The sequence below is a fragment of the Silene latifolia genome, chromosome 7 (assembly GCF_048544455.1).
Source record: "Silene latifolia isolate original U9 population chromosome 7, ASM4854445v1, whole genome shotgun sequence".
NCBI lineage: Eukaryota > Viridiplantae > Streptophyta > Magnoliopsida > Caryophyllales > Caryophyllaceae > Silene > Silene latifolia.
In genome coordinates, this window is record NC_133532.1 from 122,466,059 (window position 1) to 122,487,890 (window position 21,832).

Below are 21,832 nucleotides of genomic sequence, written 5' to 3' on the forward strand. Positions count from 1 at the left end.
TTCATTCAACTCCACATGACCCTTTTCTATTTTACACACTATTCACAAGTGAGCATTCACTATCAATTTTCTTTCAATACGTAAGTGAAAATATATTCATGTGGGATCTTGTTTGATTCGTCTTTACGAGTACATTAAAAATATCTAACTTTTATATTTTTTGCAAATACGTAGCTAACGTTATTTACCGCGTAAAACACGCGTTGGCAAACGTGAAAAAAGAAAAGGGCCTTGTGGAGTTGAATGGAGGGAGTACATATTCATCAAACTACACTGTCATATTCACTAAACTGAAAGTGAATATGATAGTGTCCTATTGTGAATATCGCACTTTAAAGCACATATTCATTAAACGATATTGTCATATTCACTAAACTTAAAATGAATATAATAGTGTCGTATAAATGAATGAATGAACATGTAACACTTAAACTGAATATGACCGTCATACTTTTCTTAAAAATGGAAGTTAATTTTTGTTTTAAAATTTTAAAAGAAAAAAAAAAAAAAAAAAAAAAAAAAAAAAAAAAAAAAAAAAAGGAGGAAGTTGAGGATGAGTGGGGAGTGGGGGGTTGGAGGGAGTATGTAGTATCCTACACATTGGTGTAGGATATAAGAATTGGAAAGTCTGTAAAACGAATTAACGACACGAAATCAAAGTTTCAATTGACAAAAACTAAATCTCAAAGTCCATAGATACTCAAAACTACTCGACCTTCCCAAACTTTAAAATCATCAAATTTGAGTCAACGAACACACAAAATTGAACAATTTCCAACAAATTAGGAGCTACAAAGATGAACAAAATTGGATCAAAATTGGAATTTGCACCTCTACAAAGTTTACTTGATGAGGGTTTTTGGCATAAATTGACAAACTTAAAGCTCAATTCTTGGGGTCTTGATGAATCTGCTGTTCCTCTTACTGGTACCTTCATTTTTAATCATCTTTTAAATTGATTTTATCTGCTTTTATGAATTGGGTTTTTGATACTGAATTCTGGGTTTTTGTTTAATCAAGATTTTAGAAAGATGATTATTGCCCAAATGCAGAAATTTAGTGATTTAAGGTTAATTAATGTCAATCATCACTATGTGGGTGTTAATTAATAATTAAGCAATACCAATGTGATGAATTAGAACAATATTTTTAGCTAGATGATGGATAGGAATTTGCATTTTGTAATGTAGTGATTGATCTAATTGTTTTCATTTCCAATGGAGCCAAAGATTCATTACTCTTTGGTTCTGGGTTATGATGGAATAAGCGAAATGGGTCACTAAAGTGGCTACGCTTCTTTCTTTCTTGAAGTTCGATCCAGTTCTTGATGTAATTTTCATCTTGGGTCATTCAGAAACAACCTCTTTGTGTTGCTAACACAAGGGTACCTCGCAATTTGCGGGAGCCATTGAGGCACTGGAGTAATGTTGTTGTCGTAGAGTAGTGATTGATCAAGTATAGTATAAGGATTAATGTTGAAAGTATGCGACTTTTGTGAATGCATTAGTTAAAACAAAAGTCGCAAAGTCGATCTACCAGTGACTGTTTTAAAGAAACATCCGCAAATTTTGGCTTTAATGAGGTGTCCAAGTGTCATATCCGTGCCCGAGTGTCAAAAGTTGGACACTTGGACTTGGGTTACGCGGAATAAGAAGAGTCTGAGTAACATGGTATTGTAATCTGATTTTAGGTATTACGAAGCAATTTTAGCTTCTTTGCTAGTTTGCTGTGTTTATGATCTTTGTTGGTGGAGTTGTATGATTTTTGTATAACCATTTCGGCAGGTTTTTTTGCACCATGTTCGCATCCTCAATTATCGAACCACTTGACTCTTCTTTCGGAATCTTTGCCATCTGAATCTGGTGAGGTTCCGTCATCAAGTTCCATTCACACGAATAGAAACAGGTGTCCTGTTCCAGGCACACTCTACAATCTGAATACGATGGAGGGTTTTAATGATCTCGACGAAGAAAAACTATTGAAGGAGGAAGCTGAGAAGGTGTGTCTTACCCTCCTTACATGACTTTGCTGCTTAGATTTAATTGTTATATCATATCTATATTGCAATTGTCTTGGTGTCTTTTGCTTATATATGTTGGTAATTATAATAATTATGTGAACGGGTTAATCACTTGATTGAATAATGTCTGTCTGTTGGTCCGGCAGATTTGGATTGACATTCATAATGGAAACATTGAGAAAGATTGTTCAAGACTGTTAAGGTTTCTTCTTATTTCATTTGCCGACCTCAAGAAATGGGAGTTCTATTATAGAGTTGCTTTTCCTGCGATAATGCTGAATCCTCCTGCAACTTTGGTTGATCTGAAGCCTGCATCACAGTGGTTGAGCTTAGAAGAGGTTTTGAAGTCTTGGAAATCATTGCAGTTTGGCCATTTATTTCCAGTACTTTTTAATTTCTGCTTGATTTCAATGTAACTCTTATTGTAGGCCAAGTCCCTCTCAACTGCCTGCAATGAGTGGCGTAACTCAACCACTACTACAGGTAAACCCTCTAACGACAATAACAACAACAAAAGCTTCACCCCAAATTGATTTGAGATCGGCTAACATGAATCATCTTTTGAAACCGTTAATGACAGGTAAAAATTGAAAAAAAAAAGAAGAGGAAAAATTTAACACCATAAAATCAACATACAAATAAAGCTAACCCTCCCTGAAAATTTAATTAATCATTGTTGTTAGTTCTAGTAAATTCTCGATTATTAGCCGTGTATTCGTCCTCCATATATAAATAACCATTTGACAAAGCTAATGTAAATGTATGTAGGTGTCCCCTTTTTTCTTGTTACGATTGCTTCAAATTCCCATGCTACACTAAGGCATCTTAACGAGTGGGAGTCATGCAGGCAAGACAATGAGAAGGTTTGAAAATCTGTTGCAACTTTTTTCTAGATTTTTACTTTTCCACTCGAAGAGCAAGTATCTTTATATTCCTTCACGTACTGCGGCTTGGATGCTTACCCTGTCTAAATTGCAGATTTTATTTGGTTTTTATGACCCATGCCATTCTCCAAAATACCCTGGTTGGCCTCTTTGCAACTTTCTTGCCTTCCTGTATTCAAGATGGAACCTGGAAACTGTCCACGTCTTTTGCTATCGAGAGAGTCGTGGTTTTGCAGATATGAAATCATCCCTTATCGTGGAGGCTCGGATATCTCCACAAGGTACAGTGATAAAGGCATTTCTAACTGGATTAGCTCCTTTATTCTTCTTGTCGACTCTCTGTACTGTTTCTATGTCTGATTAAGCCAAAAGGTTCACTATTCTTTGGTTCCGATCATGATGGAATAAAGCAATATGGTTCACTACACTGGCAACACTTCCTTTCATTTGATTTAGCAGTGATTTAATGCAAACTTAAATGCAATTTTTATCATGGGTCATCTGTAAATAATCTCGTTCTGTTGTTAATACATGGTAAGCCTTCATACATCGAACCCACTTACCCCGCTATTTGCGTGGTCCCGTAAGGCATTGAGGTAATGTTGTTATGGCTGCTGTTGGTGGTGTTGACCTTGTTAAGTTACTCCTAATCTGCTTCTTAATCGTAAACTATTCTTTTACGCAGAGTGGAAAGACCAGAATCATGTACCTCAGGATATTGGATGGGAACTTTATAAAAGGCAAAAGAAAACGAGATCAATTAACCTTGCTACATCATTGGATCCTACTAGGTACGAAGTCATTATCACTTTGCTCTCCTAGTTTTCTCTTCTAATCATATTGCTCCACCGTTTCTTTCCTTAACCTGTTTTTTCTGGTACCTTGTTTTACAGGTTGGCTGAATCTGCTGCTGATCTGAATTTGAAATTGATGAGATGGCGGGCATTACCTTCATTGAATATAGATCTTTTATCTGAGACTAGGTGTCTTCTCATCGGAGCTGGCACTCTAGGATGTCAGGTTGCTCGGACATTAATGGTAAGTACTCGTAATGATTTTGATCAGTCTGCTTGCATTTACATCATGTTTTTATGTAGAACCTTATTTAATTACTTTTTCAGGCTTGGGGAGTGAGGAAGATTACCCTCCTAGACAGTGGTAAGGTGGCCATATCTAATCCACTGAGGCAATCTTTGTATACACTGAAGGACTGTGGTCAAGATAAAGCCACCGCAGCAGAGAACAGTCTAAGGAGTATATACCCTTCTGTGGTAAATGATATTCCTCTTTTTTTTTTTTTTTTTGGAAAAGACTGGTTGATGATCTTACGATTTCTTTGGTTACATTTCGCATCTTCATTGATTCCTTAAGCCATGAGCGGTCAGTCTACTAATACCTGTTTCCATGAACAAACTTCTTGGTTTGAGTTGTCCACGAATAAAGTTCCTACTTAACTTTTCCTTTTTCGAATGTTATTTGTTGTCATTTTGGTTTGTGACCTCACATCTTTCATCAACTTGCATTTCCATCTGCATAGGATCTTACGATGTTCCTCTAGTGTAAAACGAGCTAGAAAGTTTATTCATGGACGGAGGAAGATTTTGTTCATAATTGTGTATCTTTTCTCGTGATTTGTCTGGACCATGACACTCTCGTTGTATTTACCAGGATGCAAAAGGTGTTGTGATGTCGATTCCAATGCCCGGACATCCAGTTTCGATTCAAGAAGAGAAAAAGATTATGGATGATTGTGGACAACTACAGGAGTTGGTAAATTCCCATGATGTGGTATTCTTGCTTACTGATACAAGGGAAAGTCGATGGCTTCCAACACTACTCTGTGCCACTGCTAACAAGGTTGTTTTCTGAAATTATACCCATTGCTTTGTCTCTTACTCCATGTATCTCAGCCAATATAGTTCACGTTTTCTTTTGAATCGGTTTTTATGTCCGCATTGCAAGTGGGATAGGGAGATCCACGCTCATTCTCCACCAGAGAAAACATGCCTAAACATGAAACATAAACCATTAACTAGTATGTGTTTGTAGTTTCTTGAAATGATCTCGACACTTGACAAAAATGGTAACATCTCTCGTGTTTACCTATCCATAATTTAGTGGCTTTTGAGCCTCTTAACTTTTTAAGACTGACCTTCTCAATTGCCTTGAATCTTGGTTGAGATGTGATGACCAACCTAAATCTTTATGCATTCTTTTTTTGATCTGGCCGTCTAGGGTTGATGAATTGTTCTCACATGTAAAACCGTCTCGTATAAGTTTGTGTCTCAGTTACGGGGTCATTAAAACCTCAATCTGAATGTCGCACGATCGTTTTGAATTCTCTCTGATACTTGTTTGATACTGTATTTCCCCTTGTAGATTACTATCAATGCTGCTTTAGGATTTGAAAGCTACTTGGTTATGCGTCATGGTACTGGTCCCGTAAGTTCCTCTCCTGAAGTGACTAATGAACTATCGTCAAGCTTCGGCAACTTGTCTATAGGTGACAAAAGTGGTGGGCAGAGACTGGGCTGCTACTTCTGCAATGATGTGGTTGCTCCCGTGGATGTAATTCTCTCCTTTTATATGATTTATTTGGCACTCATATATATATTGGCGGATCCTTGTTATAGTAATACCTAAGATCCCTTGGCAATGAACGAGAAATTATTTGCGCTATCAAAAAATTTTATGCTTAAAAGTTATAGAAGATATATTTTTCACAAATTCTCATTATAGACTGCGCATATTCGTCTATAGGCTATAGCTATAGACGGGCCAAATATCCACCCACTTTAAGCAAAACGGGCCAAATGTCACCACCTTAACGCCAAATGTCACCAGTGCCATTTCCTAAGCTACAACAGATAGTTTATCACATGGAAATGGTACTGGTGACATTTGGTGTTAAGGTGGTGACATTTGGCCCGTTTTGCTTAAAGTGGGTGGATATTTTTTTTAGTGGATAGAGTATTATTCTAAAATTATTTGGATCTGCCATCACCAGTTATAGTAACTTTATATGATACGCCTGCCATCGTTTCTATCTATTTTGCAGTCAACTGCTAATCGCACTTTAGACCAGCAATGCACAGTCACACGCCCAGGTGTTGCTCCTATTGCTTCAGCTCTTGCAGTTGAGCTTTTAGTAGGAGTCCTACATCACCCCCTCGGGTAATTTTTTTTTTTTTCTTTTTTTTTTAACCATTTTATCTTTGATAAAATATGCAAATTGTTTATGGCTTAGTGCCTGACTGGAAGACCGCCATTTACTCCTACCTATCCATTATAATTACCCCTATGTGGCAGTATCATTTGCATTTGCTTTCTGAAAAAACGATTAAAAAGCAACATAAACAAATGGATAACACAAATGGAGTATTTTATATAAAAGAAATTAAGTTCTTTTTCTTTATTTTAATTTATTTTCTGTTCATTGATTTTAAGTTTGATCATTAAATGAATGCATATGGTCAGTATGTATGCCCCTGCTGAAATTTCGGGATCAAATGAGAGACTAAGCGATGATCTTCCTCTTGGCATACTACCACATCAGATTCGAGGCTCCATTTCTCAGTTTTCTCAGATGACCCTTGTTGGCCATGCTTCAAACAGTTGTACAGCTTGTAGTAATATTGTAAGTTTCTGACCATTATATTTTCCCTTATAATTTTGACCATTATAATTTTGAAAATGAATTAATATTGATACCTTGAGTTAAATTGAATCAACAAGTTTCTGACCATTATAATTTTGAAAATGAATCAAAATTTTCCCTTCAGTTATCTCAATGCTTCGAAAGCATCACTCCTGAGTTCAAAAAACATACTATATAGATATTGTTTCCACGGAATTTCCAAAGAACCGTTCCTTGATGACTTGTTAGAAGGTTTTTTTACCGAGGGCATGAGCCTTCTATTCAACTCGTATCCACTTTATCGGCTTTATAGAGCAAAACATGTATTGATACCTTGCATTGTGTTGTATTTTGCTTCTTTTCATGCGTTATCTATCTATATCCGAAGCCATATCCTTGTTGTAACTCGTCTAAATCTTGCATTATACGGATTGAACAATTTCAGGTAGTATCTGAATTCCAGAAGAATGGAATGGATTTTTTAATGAAGGCAATTAATCACCCTACTTATTTGGAGGATCTCACCGGACTGACAGAGTTGAAGAAGACAGCTAACTTGTTTGAACCAGATTGGGATTATGAAGACGAACTGGAGAATGACGAATGCGCAGAAATATGAAGCTGAGCTTTTCATATATTTTTTTGGATGTGTTTCCACTTTCCACTAATGGACTTGTACATCATGGAAAATGTAAATACCAAAACCATGTCGGCAAGGCCACAAAAAGGCAGCATTGGTCGCGTTGTAGGGATGCCGCACATGTTACATGACCATTAGCGACCAGTAGCTAATTTGGGTTCAGCGAAACAACAATCCAAAATGAAACGTTTAAAAGCAGTTCAGTTCACTGTTTAACCGTTTAAACCGATTCATTTTTGTAATCAGCTTATTTTTTGCAAGAAAATTGACCATATGCTTCATTTCTTGTACTATATTCATTACCAATTTTAACGAAAACTTTAACATCAGTTAATTTAAAATTTAAGAACAAAAGTTGAACTGTTTTCAAAATTTCAATGCTATTTTATATTTCTCCGTAGTTTTTAGTGAACGGTTTGTTTTAGTTACCGCTTCCCTAATCTTGCTCAGGGAGCTCTTGTGTAAGCTATGCTATTTGATGCTGTCAAAAAAAAAAAAAAAAGCCGCTTACTCAAAATAATATGATTAATCAAAATCTTAAATCGTTAATTAAACAAAATTTCCGTTAATTAACATGTAATCATTACACAGTATCCTTCACTTACACTACGCCAAAAATCCCACATTAAATGTGGGCAAATCACAAATGTAGGCACTCTAAAAACTACAAACTACAATATTTTCTGTACAATAATCTAGCTCTTCTATAACAAGTACGGAGTAACACAATATCTTAAGCTTCTAGTTCACAACGGGTTGGTAGCGAAAAATTCAATGATTTATTCTCCATAATTTCTAAGAATATCACCAAAAGTTTTTGACAGGCATCGACCTCATCCATTCTATCCGAATCAGCGTTCCTCTCTGTTGGGTCAGCCCACGGCTGCTGGAACGACCTGCACAATAAACTTGATTGTCAAAACATTCCATAGAAGAATTCCGTGCAGGAACAGAAAAAGGCCAATATATCGAAAACGTTAAAAGTACAAAAAAAAAAGGGTGCGAGGAGTATTACCATTTCCAGGCAGGATTAGCTTGTTGAGGATAGCTAATCTTCGACATTAATGAATTGATGTGTGAGAGATTGTCTGACTCGCCTTCTACACACAAACAAACATGAATCTGACTTGTTATCAAAGAAAAACATGGAAGAATAGAGGAAAGCGTAACATTCAAGTGTCTCAACGTATAAAACTCGCACACATCCAGTACAGTTATGCAGCGATCAAAGAGGTTTAGTTTAGTAGTAGTATAGTATTTCAGCCACCTCATATTTCCTTTATTTCTGATCTCGATTTCAAATTTGTAAAAAAAAAATATATAAACAATTGTACTCACATTTTACAATTCACTTTCTTATGGAAGTGGGGTGGGGATAGGTAAATATTTTAGCGCTCTCCGCGATACTAATAGCATTCACCAAATCAATAATCAATAATACACATTACACAGACCTCAATTTACTTGACTGGTAGCTCATAACATTGCTTTTATTTCCAACAAAGCCTTTTGGTTCCAGATTATGATGAAATTAAGTAAAATAAGTCTCAATTGAGTGATTGAGAATATTTTTATTAAGTAACAATCATTCAGTGCTATTCTCGGTCAAAAAAATAATAATAAGTCTCGAGGCCATTTTTTCACGTTCTATTGCTAGTAAATGTAGCAAAACTACACTAACAATGTTAGGACTCTGATCATACCTGAAATAAACCGATCAGAAAGTAGGATAGAGAGTGCAGCAATAGCAGAAGGCAGCACTCTGTAGTTCATGTCAAGACGTTGTAGCAAATGCAAAATATTAGCAGCTAAAATTCCTCTGCTGCCCGAATAAAGGTTGCTTTCTCCATCTCCGCTCTTTAAATGTTCCATAAATGACAGCAAAGTTTCTCCTTTTCCGCCTTTCTGGAAAAAGCTAGCTCCTGAGTCACCAAGGCTGACTGAAACTCTCTGCAGGATTACCGAGGCAACAAGCCAACGTAAAAGTGTTGAACTTATAGAGTCTTCCAGCATGGGTTTCTCAACACCCATAGTAAAGAATGAAGACTCTATCTGTCGCTTGGCCTGCTTAGAATCTAAGAGCAAAGCTGTAGAAACTGCCCAGACCAGAAATTTTGACAGCTCTTCCATGCCCTGGATAAAAAAGAGAAAGCACGTCATTTATAGGTAAAAAAAAAAAAAAAAAAAAAAAAAAAAAAAAAAAAAACAGCATACAATGCAAGAATCAAAACTTGTGGAATACATCAAAATTTTGAACCCAGGTATTTTGTAACACGATAACAGTCTAAATAGGAGTAAGGCTGCAAACATTTGAGCCCCTATCCGTTTCAAGCAAGAGTCCTTAAGAAACCAAGGCATTGTTTTGGTATTTAACACCGACTGGTTTTCAGTTCTCCTGCTTGCTGTGCCTAAATTTTCCAAGATATAGAAGGCCTTTCAAAAATAGCCAATGTTTCACCGATACTTGGTTGACATTTGACTGATACGACTAATCTATACCCTATACATAGGAGATTCCACCAATATGACGAATACAATCAAACCGCAATTAATCGTGCCGCAGTCAGCATCACGCCATAAGCCCATAACCCATGATACATCACCTTGATTTGCATTATTAGTATTATGTAACTTTAGATCAGGTGATATAACAGAGATATTCTGAGCTCAAGTTTATCATTCTACAAAGTAGAGTCTAAATGCACAAGTTTAGAAACAATCAATACACAAAAGAGAAATTCAGGAATAAATATACATAAAACTTAAAAGTTACACGAAAGATGTTGCTTCATGCAAGGAGTACAAATACGTGAAGAACCAGAACAATGAGTAACAATGTCTGATTGTGTCATCACTCATCATGATGACTTTTTACCATTTATAAATTATAACCCAGATAGTGATGCATATGGTTCACCAAACATGTGCTCGGTAATAGCATCAGCATGGATAAACAGCAAATATGGAAAAGGAAAGAACATGCTAAGAGATTGAAATACCATGTCAAAGTTTGTAGGGGGTGTGCTCATAAGTATTGCCTTCAGTCCACATTCAGCACACCGCTCTAAATTTTCACTATTTACTGCATCAACAGCTTCATATAGTTGATATAAAGACCGTAGAGATGGAGTAAAATGTGGTAGGTCAATATTCCTTTTCTGTGAAACCTCTAAAGTTGACCCAATCACTTTCAGCATGATAACTTGCGACGACCCATCCTTCGGAAACAACTTAGACCTTGTAACCAATAGATTCAGGAGATGATATGAAAGATCAGAAAGCTGCTCAAGGCTATGCTTTTGAAACCATTCCATGGTGCTTCCTGATAAAACAATCTCCAGGGCTATCTGAGGTCAGAAAAAAAAAATTAACAACTGAAGCTGAAGCAATATGTTAAGCCATCTAAACTGTTATAAACTTTGATGACATCATGTATTATGACATTCAGGAGGCATATTCTAAAAACGGGGAAACTTTCATACATTAAGGGCTCACTGTTTCTGAAAGCAAGTGAAAGAAACAATTGCTTTAAAAAGTAAACCAACCTTACAGCAATAATTAGACAGTCGTGCAAGTTTTACAAGCATAAATCTAGCATAAGTAGCATCACAAGTTTACAACAGGCGACTAAACAGCCGGAAGCTCGGATACATTGGGAACAACATTTCAAATTCTTAGTGTGACATTGAGATTTGAGTAAAATAGTATTATACCACAATAAAGCAACGTTCAAGCGGTTGTCATAAAACTTTTCATCTCCATATTTTTCTTTCTGATTACTTCTTACTTAACAATAAATGCAGATTATCCATTATCACAGACCTCCAATGAAAATCCAAAGTTTTTGTTACACTACTATATGATGTTTAAAAGCTTTTCCTAAATATGCAAACAAACTCAAAAGGTCACCATGCTCCCCATGCCTCTCACCTTATATAATTCTTCAAAACCAACATAGGCTGAATAAGAAACACGGGAGCAAAAAACTATCTTAACGCCTATGATAAGAGAAAGCAGTATGCATTAGCATGTTTAGTACCTCCAGCACCACTATGATGTTTTTGGATGCAAACAAATCAGCATCATCAGTAGCACTCATTGACAAGGCCAGAACTGAAGATAACCATGAGATTAAACAGCAGTTCTCAATGAGATAACGTGCCATCGTCTGTTCTTTAACACATTTCTTCATTATCTGCGTATTATACAAAAAATTCCATAAAATATAAACAAATGGAAGACCAAAAAGCCATATCCTATACTAATCAGAATGTTGAAAGTACATAAAACTTAGTTAAAAAATGACTTAGGAGCAGTACATTCAGAAATGCCAACTTAACAGTGCTTGTTAAAAAGCAAGGTTAGTAGGTAACAGTGTTTTCCCTCCGTTTTCTTTTATATGATGTTTCATTTTTCGAGATGAGCTTTGACTTTAATTTTTACAGACATATTTGTCTAAAAATCGTATAAATTATACCTTTAAATTCCTTATGGAAAGAGCTTTCGTATGAGTATACATTTTATAATATTTACTTATGTATTTTGAGAGATATTGAAAAGAAAAGTGAGTGTCTCAAAAAAAACAGAGGTAGTAACACACAAGACACACAATAGGACAAACAAACCCTTTCACCCAATGGCACGTCTTGCCATGCAATGAGCACTACGAGGTTGCGGCATTACCACAGCGCATCTAGGATGCTATAAAAAGAATTGTGAATCATGTCTTGGCGGGAGTTTGGGACATATGCCAATATCAACTGCTATTTCACTGAATACATAACACATCTAAGTTTTAAACATGTGTTGGTTTTGGCCTCATTTCATCCAGACACTCCACAGGTCAACGAGTCTTTGAATCCATCACAATACTTTAGAACATGATAAAATTCCGAATTCTGGAGTCGCTGATGTTGTGAGGGAGAAACCTCTTTTAAGTTGGGCTATAAAGGGCTAAGGACATGCTATATCTCAAAACTGTAACTTTCTAGTGAGTACCACAGAAGGATTCAGAACTACACAACAGTTAGTCTTCAGCATTACTAAGAAGGAAAGAAGATTAGGCAATGTTGACAGTGTAGAGCAAAAAACAGGTACTTTTGAGAACTATAAATTTTTCAGTATCTGGTGACTATAGTGTGAGATGAGCTGAGAATGGTGAACCCCGGTGGATGCATTGCAGTTGTAAGTCTTGCTCTTGTGAAATCCGAACTATTGACTTGCAAGTTTAAGGTAATAGTCAATGATCACGAGGGCTCAGCTTTAAAAACAAGTTCACAGTCACAGAAATATCAACATTACAGCATAAACGCAGGAAATAGTAAAGTCAATATTACAAAGGAGTAAAAACAAATCAAATGATTCACACTTTGGTAGTAGTTTTGCAACTCGTTACCTGAAGAATCAACTCCTTTGATTCAATATCCGAAGTAGAAGAGGTATAATCACTCAGTAAAATCTCAGGAACTGCATTTCTTATAAAGATTAGAGCGTCATCTTCACAATTAATCCCCGCATACAACAGCCTAAGCATCCACAGCCTATCAGTTCGGTAATTCACAGAGCCAGTCCCGAAAGCATCACGAAAAAAAGGTATTTTCTGCAAATATAACAAATAATGAGTAATGGGCCTAATATCACTGCATATATAGCAGAATACGCACAAGAAAACAACGGAAAGAGGACTATTAACAAATTTTAGTTTTGCCAGGAAAACCTTCAAATCAATCCGAGAAGTCTGAGAGAAGAATTTGCTTATAGCTAGAAAGTGTTCATTTGAAGGATCAAGCAACACAACAGAAGCTTCAGCAACAAATACAGCAGAGATGGTGGGGATTCTTTGCCATGCTTCTTCAACCCCATTCTGTAAGTACGTCAGCAAAAGCTTCAACCTTGTCACTTCCCTTTTCTTTTGAGAACTCTGCCATCACCAACAATAGTCACTTTCAAAATTTGAAACACAGACACACAACAAAAAGGTATTGCCAGAAATAAATTCTACTCTAGCTAGATAACTACAATAATAAAGTCACACTATCAGGAACCGCGCGCGAACCAATTTTATCACCAACAGCATTAAGAATGCCTTCGAATTCAAAGTTAGCACAAATATACGCCTACTTCCTTTCAACTATTTTCTCACTAAAATTACAAGAAGAAATGAAGAATCACACGATGCCAAATCGGAAAAGAAAAACACAATGCCTTTCTTTGTAAATATAGACATTTTTTCCCAGGGAGAGGAACAGATATGAAATAGCAATTCTACCTTCAATGCCTCATTGAATCTCCCAAGAACCTCATAACCCAACTTTCTTATCCCATCTTCGACTGAGGCTATGCTCACTACGGCAACAGCAAGCAAACCCAAACCAGCAAACTCTATGGGGTCCAAGTAGCCCATTGACAAGCTATGAATTGAGAGAGACAAAACAAACATGGGATCATAAAGCTCAAATCTTCGTATACTCATGTTCCCCTGCATTGAATCCAACAAAGAATTAGACTCAGAACATCAACAAGTAAACCCATAACCAAATCCACACAGCCATGAAATAAGAGTGAATATCTAATACCTTTGCATCATACTTTACATAATCACAGAGAGCATTGTCAAAGAACTTAGTCTTCTCACTCGCAGTCTTGTTATATGGAAAATAGATTATTGTCTCAACTAATAACTTGGTGTCAATTGGGACATTATCCCTAAACTGACTCCGCCTGCTCTCTAATTCCACATCTCCCATATCATTATTTAACAAATTTTTACCCATGTGGCTTTCTTGTCTAAGAGACAGGGAACTTCCCCACAGGTAATCCAGCTCTGCAATTTTTTTGTGACCCAACAACTCAATCTCGGAAAGAATGCTATGAATCTCCATATCAATCTCACCAAGGGTGGCACTATACGAGGACAGAAGCAGCAAAACCAAATCACTCAAGTTTACACCCAAGTCATCTTCAGAAAGTGAACCATCTTGACGAGCTCTTAAGTGAAATAGTTGCCTCAGTAATTTGATAACTTCCAGCACAGTCTTGTATCTTTCAGGTTCTTTAGGGACCTTATCAGTAGGAATTACAAATGACTTTAAAAAGCTAGATATGGGCTTCACAGCTATCCCAGACACAACAAAGTCAGATGAGCTACTAACACATGTGAGAGCCGAGGACAGCTGAGAATGCCCAAGAAGCAGCTGAAGAATTAGAACAACAGGCAAATCCCCATCAGATAGAGAAAGTAAAATGAATCGAAGAGTTTCTAGCGTTGTGGGGTCCCAAAACCTATGAAGCAGAGCAGCCTTTGTGATTTCTACCACATAGGGAAGCGGGCGCATCTGAATCAAGACATTCTGCATCTTCAATGTCAATGTAGATATGCATTTTAATGCAAAGACTTCAAGAGATCTTAACAGCAAAAAGATGGGAGCCTCTTGGTCCCGGCTTTTAAGGGTGAATGGAAATTTCTTTACAAGTTGTTGCCAAACACGAACTAACATGTCAAGAAACCTCACTCTTAGAGAATTTTTATCGCTCTGGCCCGAAACAGATTCCTTTTCAACACTTGTCTCGCTTGATGGATGCTTGTCACAATCCTCTGGGAACAAAACCATCAGACACAAAGATATTTTGGCCACTGCTCTATTAGTTAAGCCCAACAGTTCTTCAACTGAATCGATATTCCCCATATCAAAATCCAAGAAACTTTCCAAAGCACCAGAACAAGGGCAAACTGAACTAAACAGCTCATCACTCTCGTTACTATTACCCTCGATTGAAGTGAAGTATGGCTGTAACATATTAACTGCTTTTCCGAGGAGACTACAACTATAAAGATCATGAATATCCGCAACTGAAGAAGTCGAGAAGTCACGATACTCCACCTTAAATATAACCTTAGAAACAAAGTCTTTCCAATTAATAAAACCATTTATGAGAAGCCTTGAGTAAAAAGCAGAAATCACTTCAGTATCCCTGGAGGATTGTGCATTGAGCTTCGTCCTCGAAGAGTTAATGTATGAAATTGCAGCAGGCAATAGCATCACATACACATCATCTGAAATAACCCTACTAATGCATTCTGGGCCTGAATTTACCCTCTGGAGATTACATTTGCTCAAAGTTTCAGAAAGCAAGCGACCAAAAATTGAAGAATGTAATGGACTCAACTCAATCAAGAGACATAATAACTTTGCTTTGGTACTGTTAATCCCATCGACACAATGTGATACTATATTGGTGGGAGTACAAGATATTACTCGAGTAATTTCCATACTAAATGGAAGGAGTTCTTGCCTATCAAGCAAGCTCTGCGCAACATTGAGAGCTTTAACCAAGCATATATCCGCTATGTCAGCTTTGCATATTGTTGCAGAATGAAACGCCTTAAGATAAATGCTTTGGAATAAAGAGGCATCAAGACTTTTCATTCTTATTGCCCAGAATAAGTTACTAACCAGCACCTTCGTATCTGGAGATTCTACAAACTGAGATACCATGTCAAAAGCTGCACAGCCCAAAGAAAATGCCAAACATACAGGAGAAAGATTGGAGGTCTTAAAATCCATGGAATCAGAACGTTCTACACTAGTAATGATCCAATTTGCTAATTCAAGGATATCAATTGGTGATATGAAGCGCATCAAAGCAACAACCACGTATAAGATTGGCAACAAGGTCATCTTTTGGGAATTATAGCACAGATAAAACCTGTCCTTGAATATTGAAAATAGCCACTGCACAAAGTTCTTAAAAGATTTCGCGGTATTTTCCTTGCAATCAGTATACAGGGATGACGAATTTAACCTGCTACACATAGCTAACAGGTGTTCACAAGTTGTGGTCAACAACTTGACAACATGAAGCTCTGTTTTACAAAGTTTTTCTACAAAGCTGTGTAGAAGTCCTGATGAGCAATCTTTTATGATTTCTTCAGTGAGCTCATAACTACTTTTAAGAGGATATGATAAAGCTGATGTCACTGCAGGGTGAACGAAAATCATTTTCGCTACCTCTTGACCTACTTTAAGAGAAGACATTAGCCCCAAAATGTGCTCCACCAGTTTATAACATACTTCAGAACGCCATTCATGTTGTTCAGATGGACATTTTCTATAAGAGAAATGTATCTGATTAAACCAAAAGAGCACCAGTCGCAGTGAAGAAATGAATTGTTCGGTTGTTAGGTTAGACGCCTTAGCTATAAGAAATTCCTCAATTTCCAAACAGCTTTCCTGGCCACAGAAGACTAATGCTGGGAATAGTATATGAAAAGGTGCTTCTATCAGAAAGGAACCAAAAACATTTGAACCATATTCTACTGTTTCAAAATTTGTTCCCGTCGTCCAATATGAAGACGGTTTCCCTTTAATTTCTGACACCTCAACAGATGACACTAGACTCTTTTTAAGTGCAGAACGGAACATGTCAGGCCATAACTCAGAAATGCGTGTCATAACACCGTGATCAAAACCCAAGTAGTTCATGACATAGTGATGAAACCCGGGTATTTTTCCAGAAAGTATCATAACTTGTGGAAAATATTGCAGCAAGTCATCAGGAGAAGAGCATATTATGGTGAAGTAAGCTGCTTTAAGCATTTCAGAACCTTTACTCCCTGCACTCAAGAGGCTGTTCACTTCAGCGAGTGTATCAGCAAAAGATTGATTACCCTCTTGAGAAACTATAGCAGTAGAACAACTATTTAAAGTTTCCTGGCATTGGATACTCTGTGAAAATAACATTAAATCAATCACCGGCTTCCATTCACAAAAGCGACTTTCCGCATCAGCAACTGTGGAGTTATGATCCTCAAGTTTCTCTGATAATAACTGATGAATGATAGCAGCTAAGCTTCCAGCTTCAACCTGAAAATTGAAGTGTCACAAGCTAATTTACAAATGCAAAGAGCTTAGGCCAAAGTTATTATGTTTACCTGGGTTTGCAACAGATACCTTAATGTATTACAGACATACACAGATATCGATGATTTTTCAGGCAACGTGAATGTTCCTGAACCTGAGCCAAGCAGCCTCAGACACTTCTCGAGAATGCAGACAATGAGTGGACTAACATCAACATTCTTCTCTATCAAGGAACAAAGGGTGAGATATTAGGAAAATGCTCAAAGAACCACTGACTATATAACCGTGAAATATTAAAAAGAATCTTAACCAACTGGAATGTGGAAGAAAAGGTCACTGTAGTTTAAGGCAGGCAGTAAGAATCATGGCTCCATAAGTGAAGGACGATCGGTTTAAAAAATTGAGACTACTTTTTCCTTTTTTCTCAAATCAGCCTACTTCTAATCCATTTCAGAAATATCGGTTACACCACCAATCCATTTTTATACACCTTTTTCTCTCTTTAAGACACAGTTACGTCAGCGCCACTGAAAAGAATCACAGATAAAATCGAATCAACCCACGCTTGTTCTTGTTAGACAAATATCACTGTCGTCCCACATTAATATCTGTATACATAGGTCAAGAAATGATATTGCAATCTAAATTTCCATTTCACTAAAGCATACTTTTTTCAAGCGTACATGTAGGATGCCTACACATATCATAACAGTCCCAAGTGATTAGTTAAAGAGTTACTGTGGCATTAAGAAAACATATATATGCCACATTGTCATGGATGTTTAACCGCGACAGTCCCTATTGATGTGTACAGAATATTAACAGCTAAGTAATAACAAGACACAAATTATCTTTGAATTAATACCTTTTCCAGTGTCCACAATTGAGTGTTGACGCTTCAAAATATCCCAATATTTTACCAAGTTATTTCCCACAGTAGATACAGCATCACATAGGAAAGAAACAATTGGTGTAGACAAAGACTGAAGTGATTTATTATCTGTGTATCTACAACAATCATCAGGCCCAATATTTCCAGGTAAAAACAAAAACCATGAACCGGTTTCCCATGAGTTGTGGTCAAAGGCACCAGTGCTCATCATTGCGGCTTTTGCCAAAATATATGCTTGTTGTCTTATGTCTTTGATCGGTGAATGTAAGAACAAAACAAGCAAAGACTGCAGATGCTTATAGATAGGCGGCAGCATAGTACATGAAAGATCCAGTTCTGTGGAACAACCAAAGTGTTCTATCAGCATGCTCAGCAAAGATTGCTGAAGAATACTTGGCAACTCTAATGGATCACTTGGAAGGATTTTCAGAACATCATAAGACACTTCCAAAATATCAATCAAATTCCGCTGCATTGTGAGTAGAAGTTACAAATCAGTCCATGTCATCAAATAATTATTTGAACTTAGTTACCAGTTTAGAACTTACAAATTAGAAAGTGAAAAGATACAACGGATGAACGGACATGCAACAATCAGGGACATTGAGAAAACAAAAAACTTCCAATCCACGATTCACCTGTTACCCTTCTCTTTTGTTTGACCAAAATTTTTTGTGTTTTTCAAATATACTTAAAAACGAAAATATACACTATGGACAAATCTACTAGTTATTGCTATTAGAACAACAGACTGTATCATCATGAAAGACACAACAGAACCAATTTAAAAGAAACTTAGGCCTTGGAATGACCAACACTATATCTTTGTATAGGGAGAAACTTACATGATAGATCTTGAGAGCCTCAAGCACCTTACAATGGAAAAATACATCGCCCTTATTCACCACATCTAGTGTGAGAAAGGTTTCGTTTGAATCCCAAATTTCCGACAGAACGCTGTCATCAGTTTCATTACCTGATGCAAACAACGTAACTGCCTCTATTTTTTCACTATCGTCAAACAAAATAGTATCAGCAGCAGAATGTAGCCCACCCACACAAATATCAACATCGTCATGGTTAGTATCAGTTTTCTGCCTTTTTTTTTTTTAATGGCTTTCTGTGCACATAAATCTTCCGAATATGCTCTCTTACGAGATGTACAGTTTTGGTAAATAGAACTAACAGAACTGATCAGTGTAAACAAAACTTGGGAGTCAGGGAGCGAAATTCGAACTTCGTCCTTTAATTTCTGCTTGAGAGACGACAATCCGTTAAGACTTACTGCATCCATGATGGAGCTGTACAATGTCAGAACCTCCAAAAGGAGCCTTAAGGTACCATGCTTGATCAAGGGATCAGAATGAAGCAGCCCCTTATTGACTACTAGACGATTGAATGAACGAAGGCATACACAATTATAGACATTTTGAACATCCGTATTCTCAAATGTTAACAACTCAGCAGGTTGCTCAGTAAGAGAATCCCACACAATCCCATCTCTCACAGATGAAACCACCTTTCCAGCCAGAGTAACAGCAGATAGCCTGAAAAACCAAAAAACAAAGTTACAGACCACACTGGGTGCAACAATGACTTAGTTTTAAAAGGCACGAGTGGCAACAAATGCAACAAAGGCTCGTGGCAATAAAGCGCGTGAATGCAACAAAGGCTCGAAGAATGAGGCAGAAGGTGAAGGCCTGCAGCTCAGGCACACAACACAGGAGGCATTCTACCTTCGCAATCAAAGTTGTATTGTTTTAATAAAATTGTTTCTTCCCCTTTCTTGGTTTTATAGAGAGTTAACAGTGGCAACTATCTTAAAGATTAGTGCGTTTAAACGCGCTCAAAAAGGGGTTGTCCAAAACTAAAAGCAATAGCAAAATACATCACCAAACAAATAAGCAGCAAGTATTATTAACAACAAAAGAGAAGCCTCACCACATAGGCGACGTATGATCCTCAAGATTAAAAGGGAACTGATCCAAGTAAGATGAAGCAAGTGCTGGCCTCCCATTTACGATTGCCAAAAGCAACCTCTTGTGATACTCAACATCTGTTGCTCTAAGCTTCTTCATAAGATCAACAAGCCGCTTGTGATTTCCCTTCAACGGAACCGGTTTTCTCTTTGGGTCAGGCATAAGCCCATTGGAAGGATCAATGCACACCCTATAAAGAACCTCATACGCAACTTTAGCAGCCAGCACATCTTCCCCCCTTGCTGAAATATCCACCAATTGTTCCAAAGTAACACTTCCAAACAAAACACTCCTAAGAGGTGGTGGAATCCCCGACTCACTCGTCAAAACCCTATCACGCAATGTCGACAAAATATACACCGCGGTCACATCATCATCATTCCCAAGCCCTCTCAAAATCCCTGAAAACACCTCCCTTTGTTGCAAAACCGACTTCATTAACCCCGGTTTCCCCACCTCCAAAAACGACATAGCAAACTCAACAAACGCCCCCCTCGTCGACCCCTTCCTCTTCCCCACCGTGTTCCTCTTATACTCCGCCAATCTCCTAACCACCGGCATTTTAAAATCAAACTTCTTCGCCACCTCATTCGCCAACAACGACCCTCGCCTCACCACGCTAGCCAACAACAACAACGCCGCCTTTTGCCTCTTCCCTTCCTTACTATTAATCTCCAAATACAAATCCTCCATTTTCTCCTCAACTATCAACCTACAAAACTTGTCCAAAACTCGACTAATCGAAACCCTAACACTATCATGATTCCCTTTATCATACCTCCCCACAGGATGATTCAAAATCAAACAAATTAACGACAACAAATTCGAACTTCCAGCCTTACCACGCCGTCTATTCCAAGCTTCTAGAAGCTCCGTAAACTTAGAAGAAAGCTTAACATACTCACATAACAACTCGCCACCATTACTCCCTCGTAAAAGCTTCTTAAACTCCTTACATCCGTCAGTACACAGCTGAAGCTCAGCCGAGTTAATATTCCGTAGTAATTGCAATATTTTCGCCGTATAAGACGGTTTCGACTCAAAATTAGGTATTGTTTCTTCATCTGAGGGATAAAATTGACAGTATTTCAATCATAGAATGGGGAAACATAGAGGAGAGAGTAATAAGAGGCTCCCTCCGTCTTGTTCATTTGTTTACCTTTTTTTTGTGTTTTGTGAGTCAAAGGTAAACAAATGATCGAGACGGAGACGGAAAATAGGTGATATTTATGAAACAAGCGAATAGTGAAAAAAAAAATTACCGTTGGAGTTGGTGCCGTGGAGGATGGAGGCGAGAGTGAAGGATTTATCGTCAACGGCCATTGAAGAGGAAGTGAAGGTAGCCAGCAAGGTAGGAGACGGAGGAAAATGGGGAAAGAGGGGTTTTGAGAGGGTTTAACATGGTTAGTAAATTAATCATGGTTTGATGGGCTGGACATTTTAGCCCATTACCCATCATGCATTCATGCTCATTTGAAAGAAAAAAAAAAAAAAAAAAAAACGGAAAATTCACGTGGTACCCTCAAACTTTGTCATTTTTCACGTGGTACCCAACTTTTTAAGTTTTGATTTTCAAGCACAACTTGCCTTTTTATCGTTTTTAAAATTTTCAATTGGTGATAAATTATAGACCAGAAATCGGAATTGATTAATTTTTTTTTCAAATTGAATATCTCTTCGAGATCTATAGATTGATAAAACGAAAATGGTCATTCGGAAATTTAAGATCGAAGATATGGTTGATTTGAGATTTTCGTTAAAAAAAACCCTATAAAATGTTAGTCGACAATTTTTTTTCACAAATCGTAGATTATGATGAGATAATCATTTTAGGAAAAAAATTGGTCGATTCAGAATTCCGGTCTAGGAGTTATGCGCAATTGAGTTTTTTTTACAGCGACAAAAAGGGTATGTTGTGCA

At 37.2% G+C, this 21,832-nt stretch overlaps 1 protein-coding gene and 1 pseudogene across 1 annotated transcript; one reads left to right on the plus strand and one right to left on the minus strand.

Annotated features, from left to right (window-relative positions):
• Window positions 1-583: 583 nt before the first annotated feature.
• On the plus strand, window positions 584-7,462 carry LOC141592873 (ubiquitin-like modifier-activating enzyme atg7). Its single transcript, XM_074413747.1, has 14 exons — window positions 584-927; window positions 1,785-1,999; window positions 2,167-2,358; window positions 2,449-2,503; window positions 2,789-2,883; window positions 2,999-3,185; window positions 3,590-3,695; window positions 3,798-3,942; window positions 4,026-4,175; window positions 4,573-4,761; window positions 5,284-5,472; window positions 5,963-6,078; window positions 6,382-6,541; window positions 6,987-7,462. The coding sequence occupies exons 1-14, from the start codon at window positions 798-800 to the stop codon at window positions 7,158-7,160; spliced, it is 2,103 nt and encodes a 700-aa protein (XP_074269848.1). The 5' UTR covers window positions 584-797; the 3' UTR covers window positions 7,161-7,462.
• A 274-nt stretch (window positions 7,463-7,736) lies between these two features.
• LOC141592874 (uncharacterized) lies at window positions 7,737-21,320 on the minus strand (annotated as a pseudogene).
• Window positions 21,321-21,832: the final 512 nt, after the last annotated feature.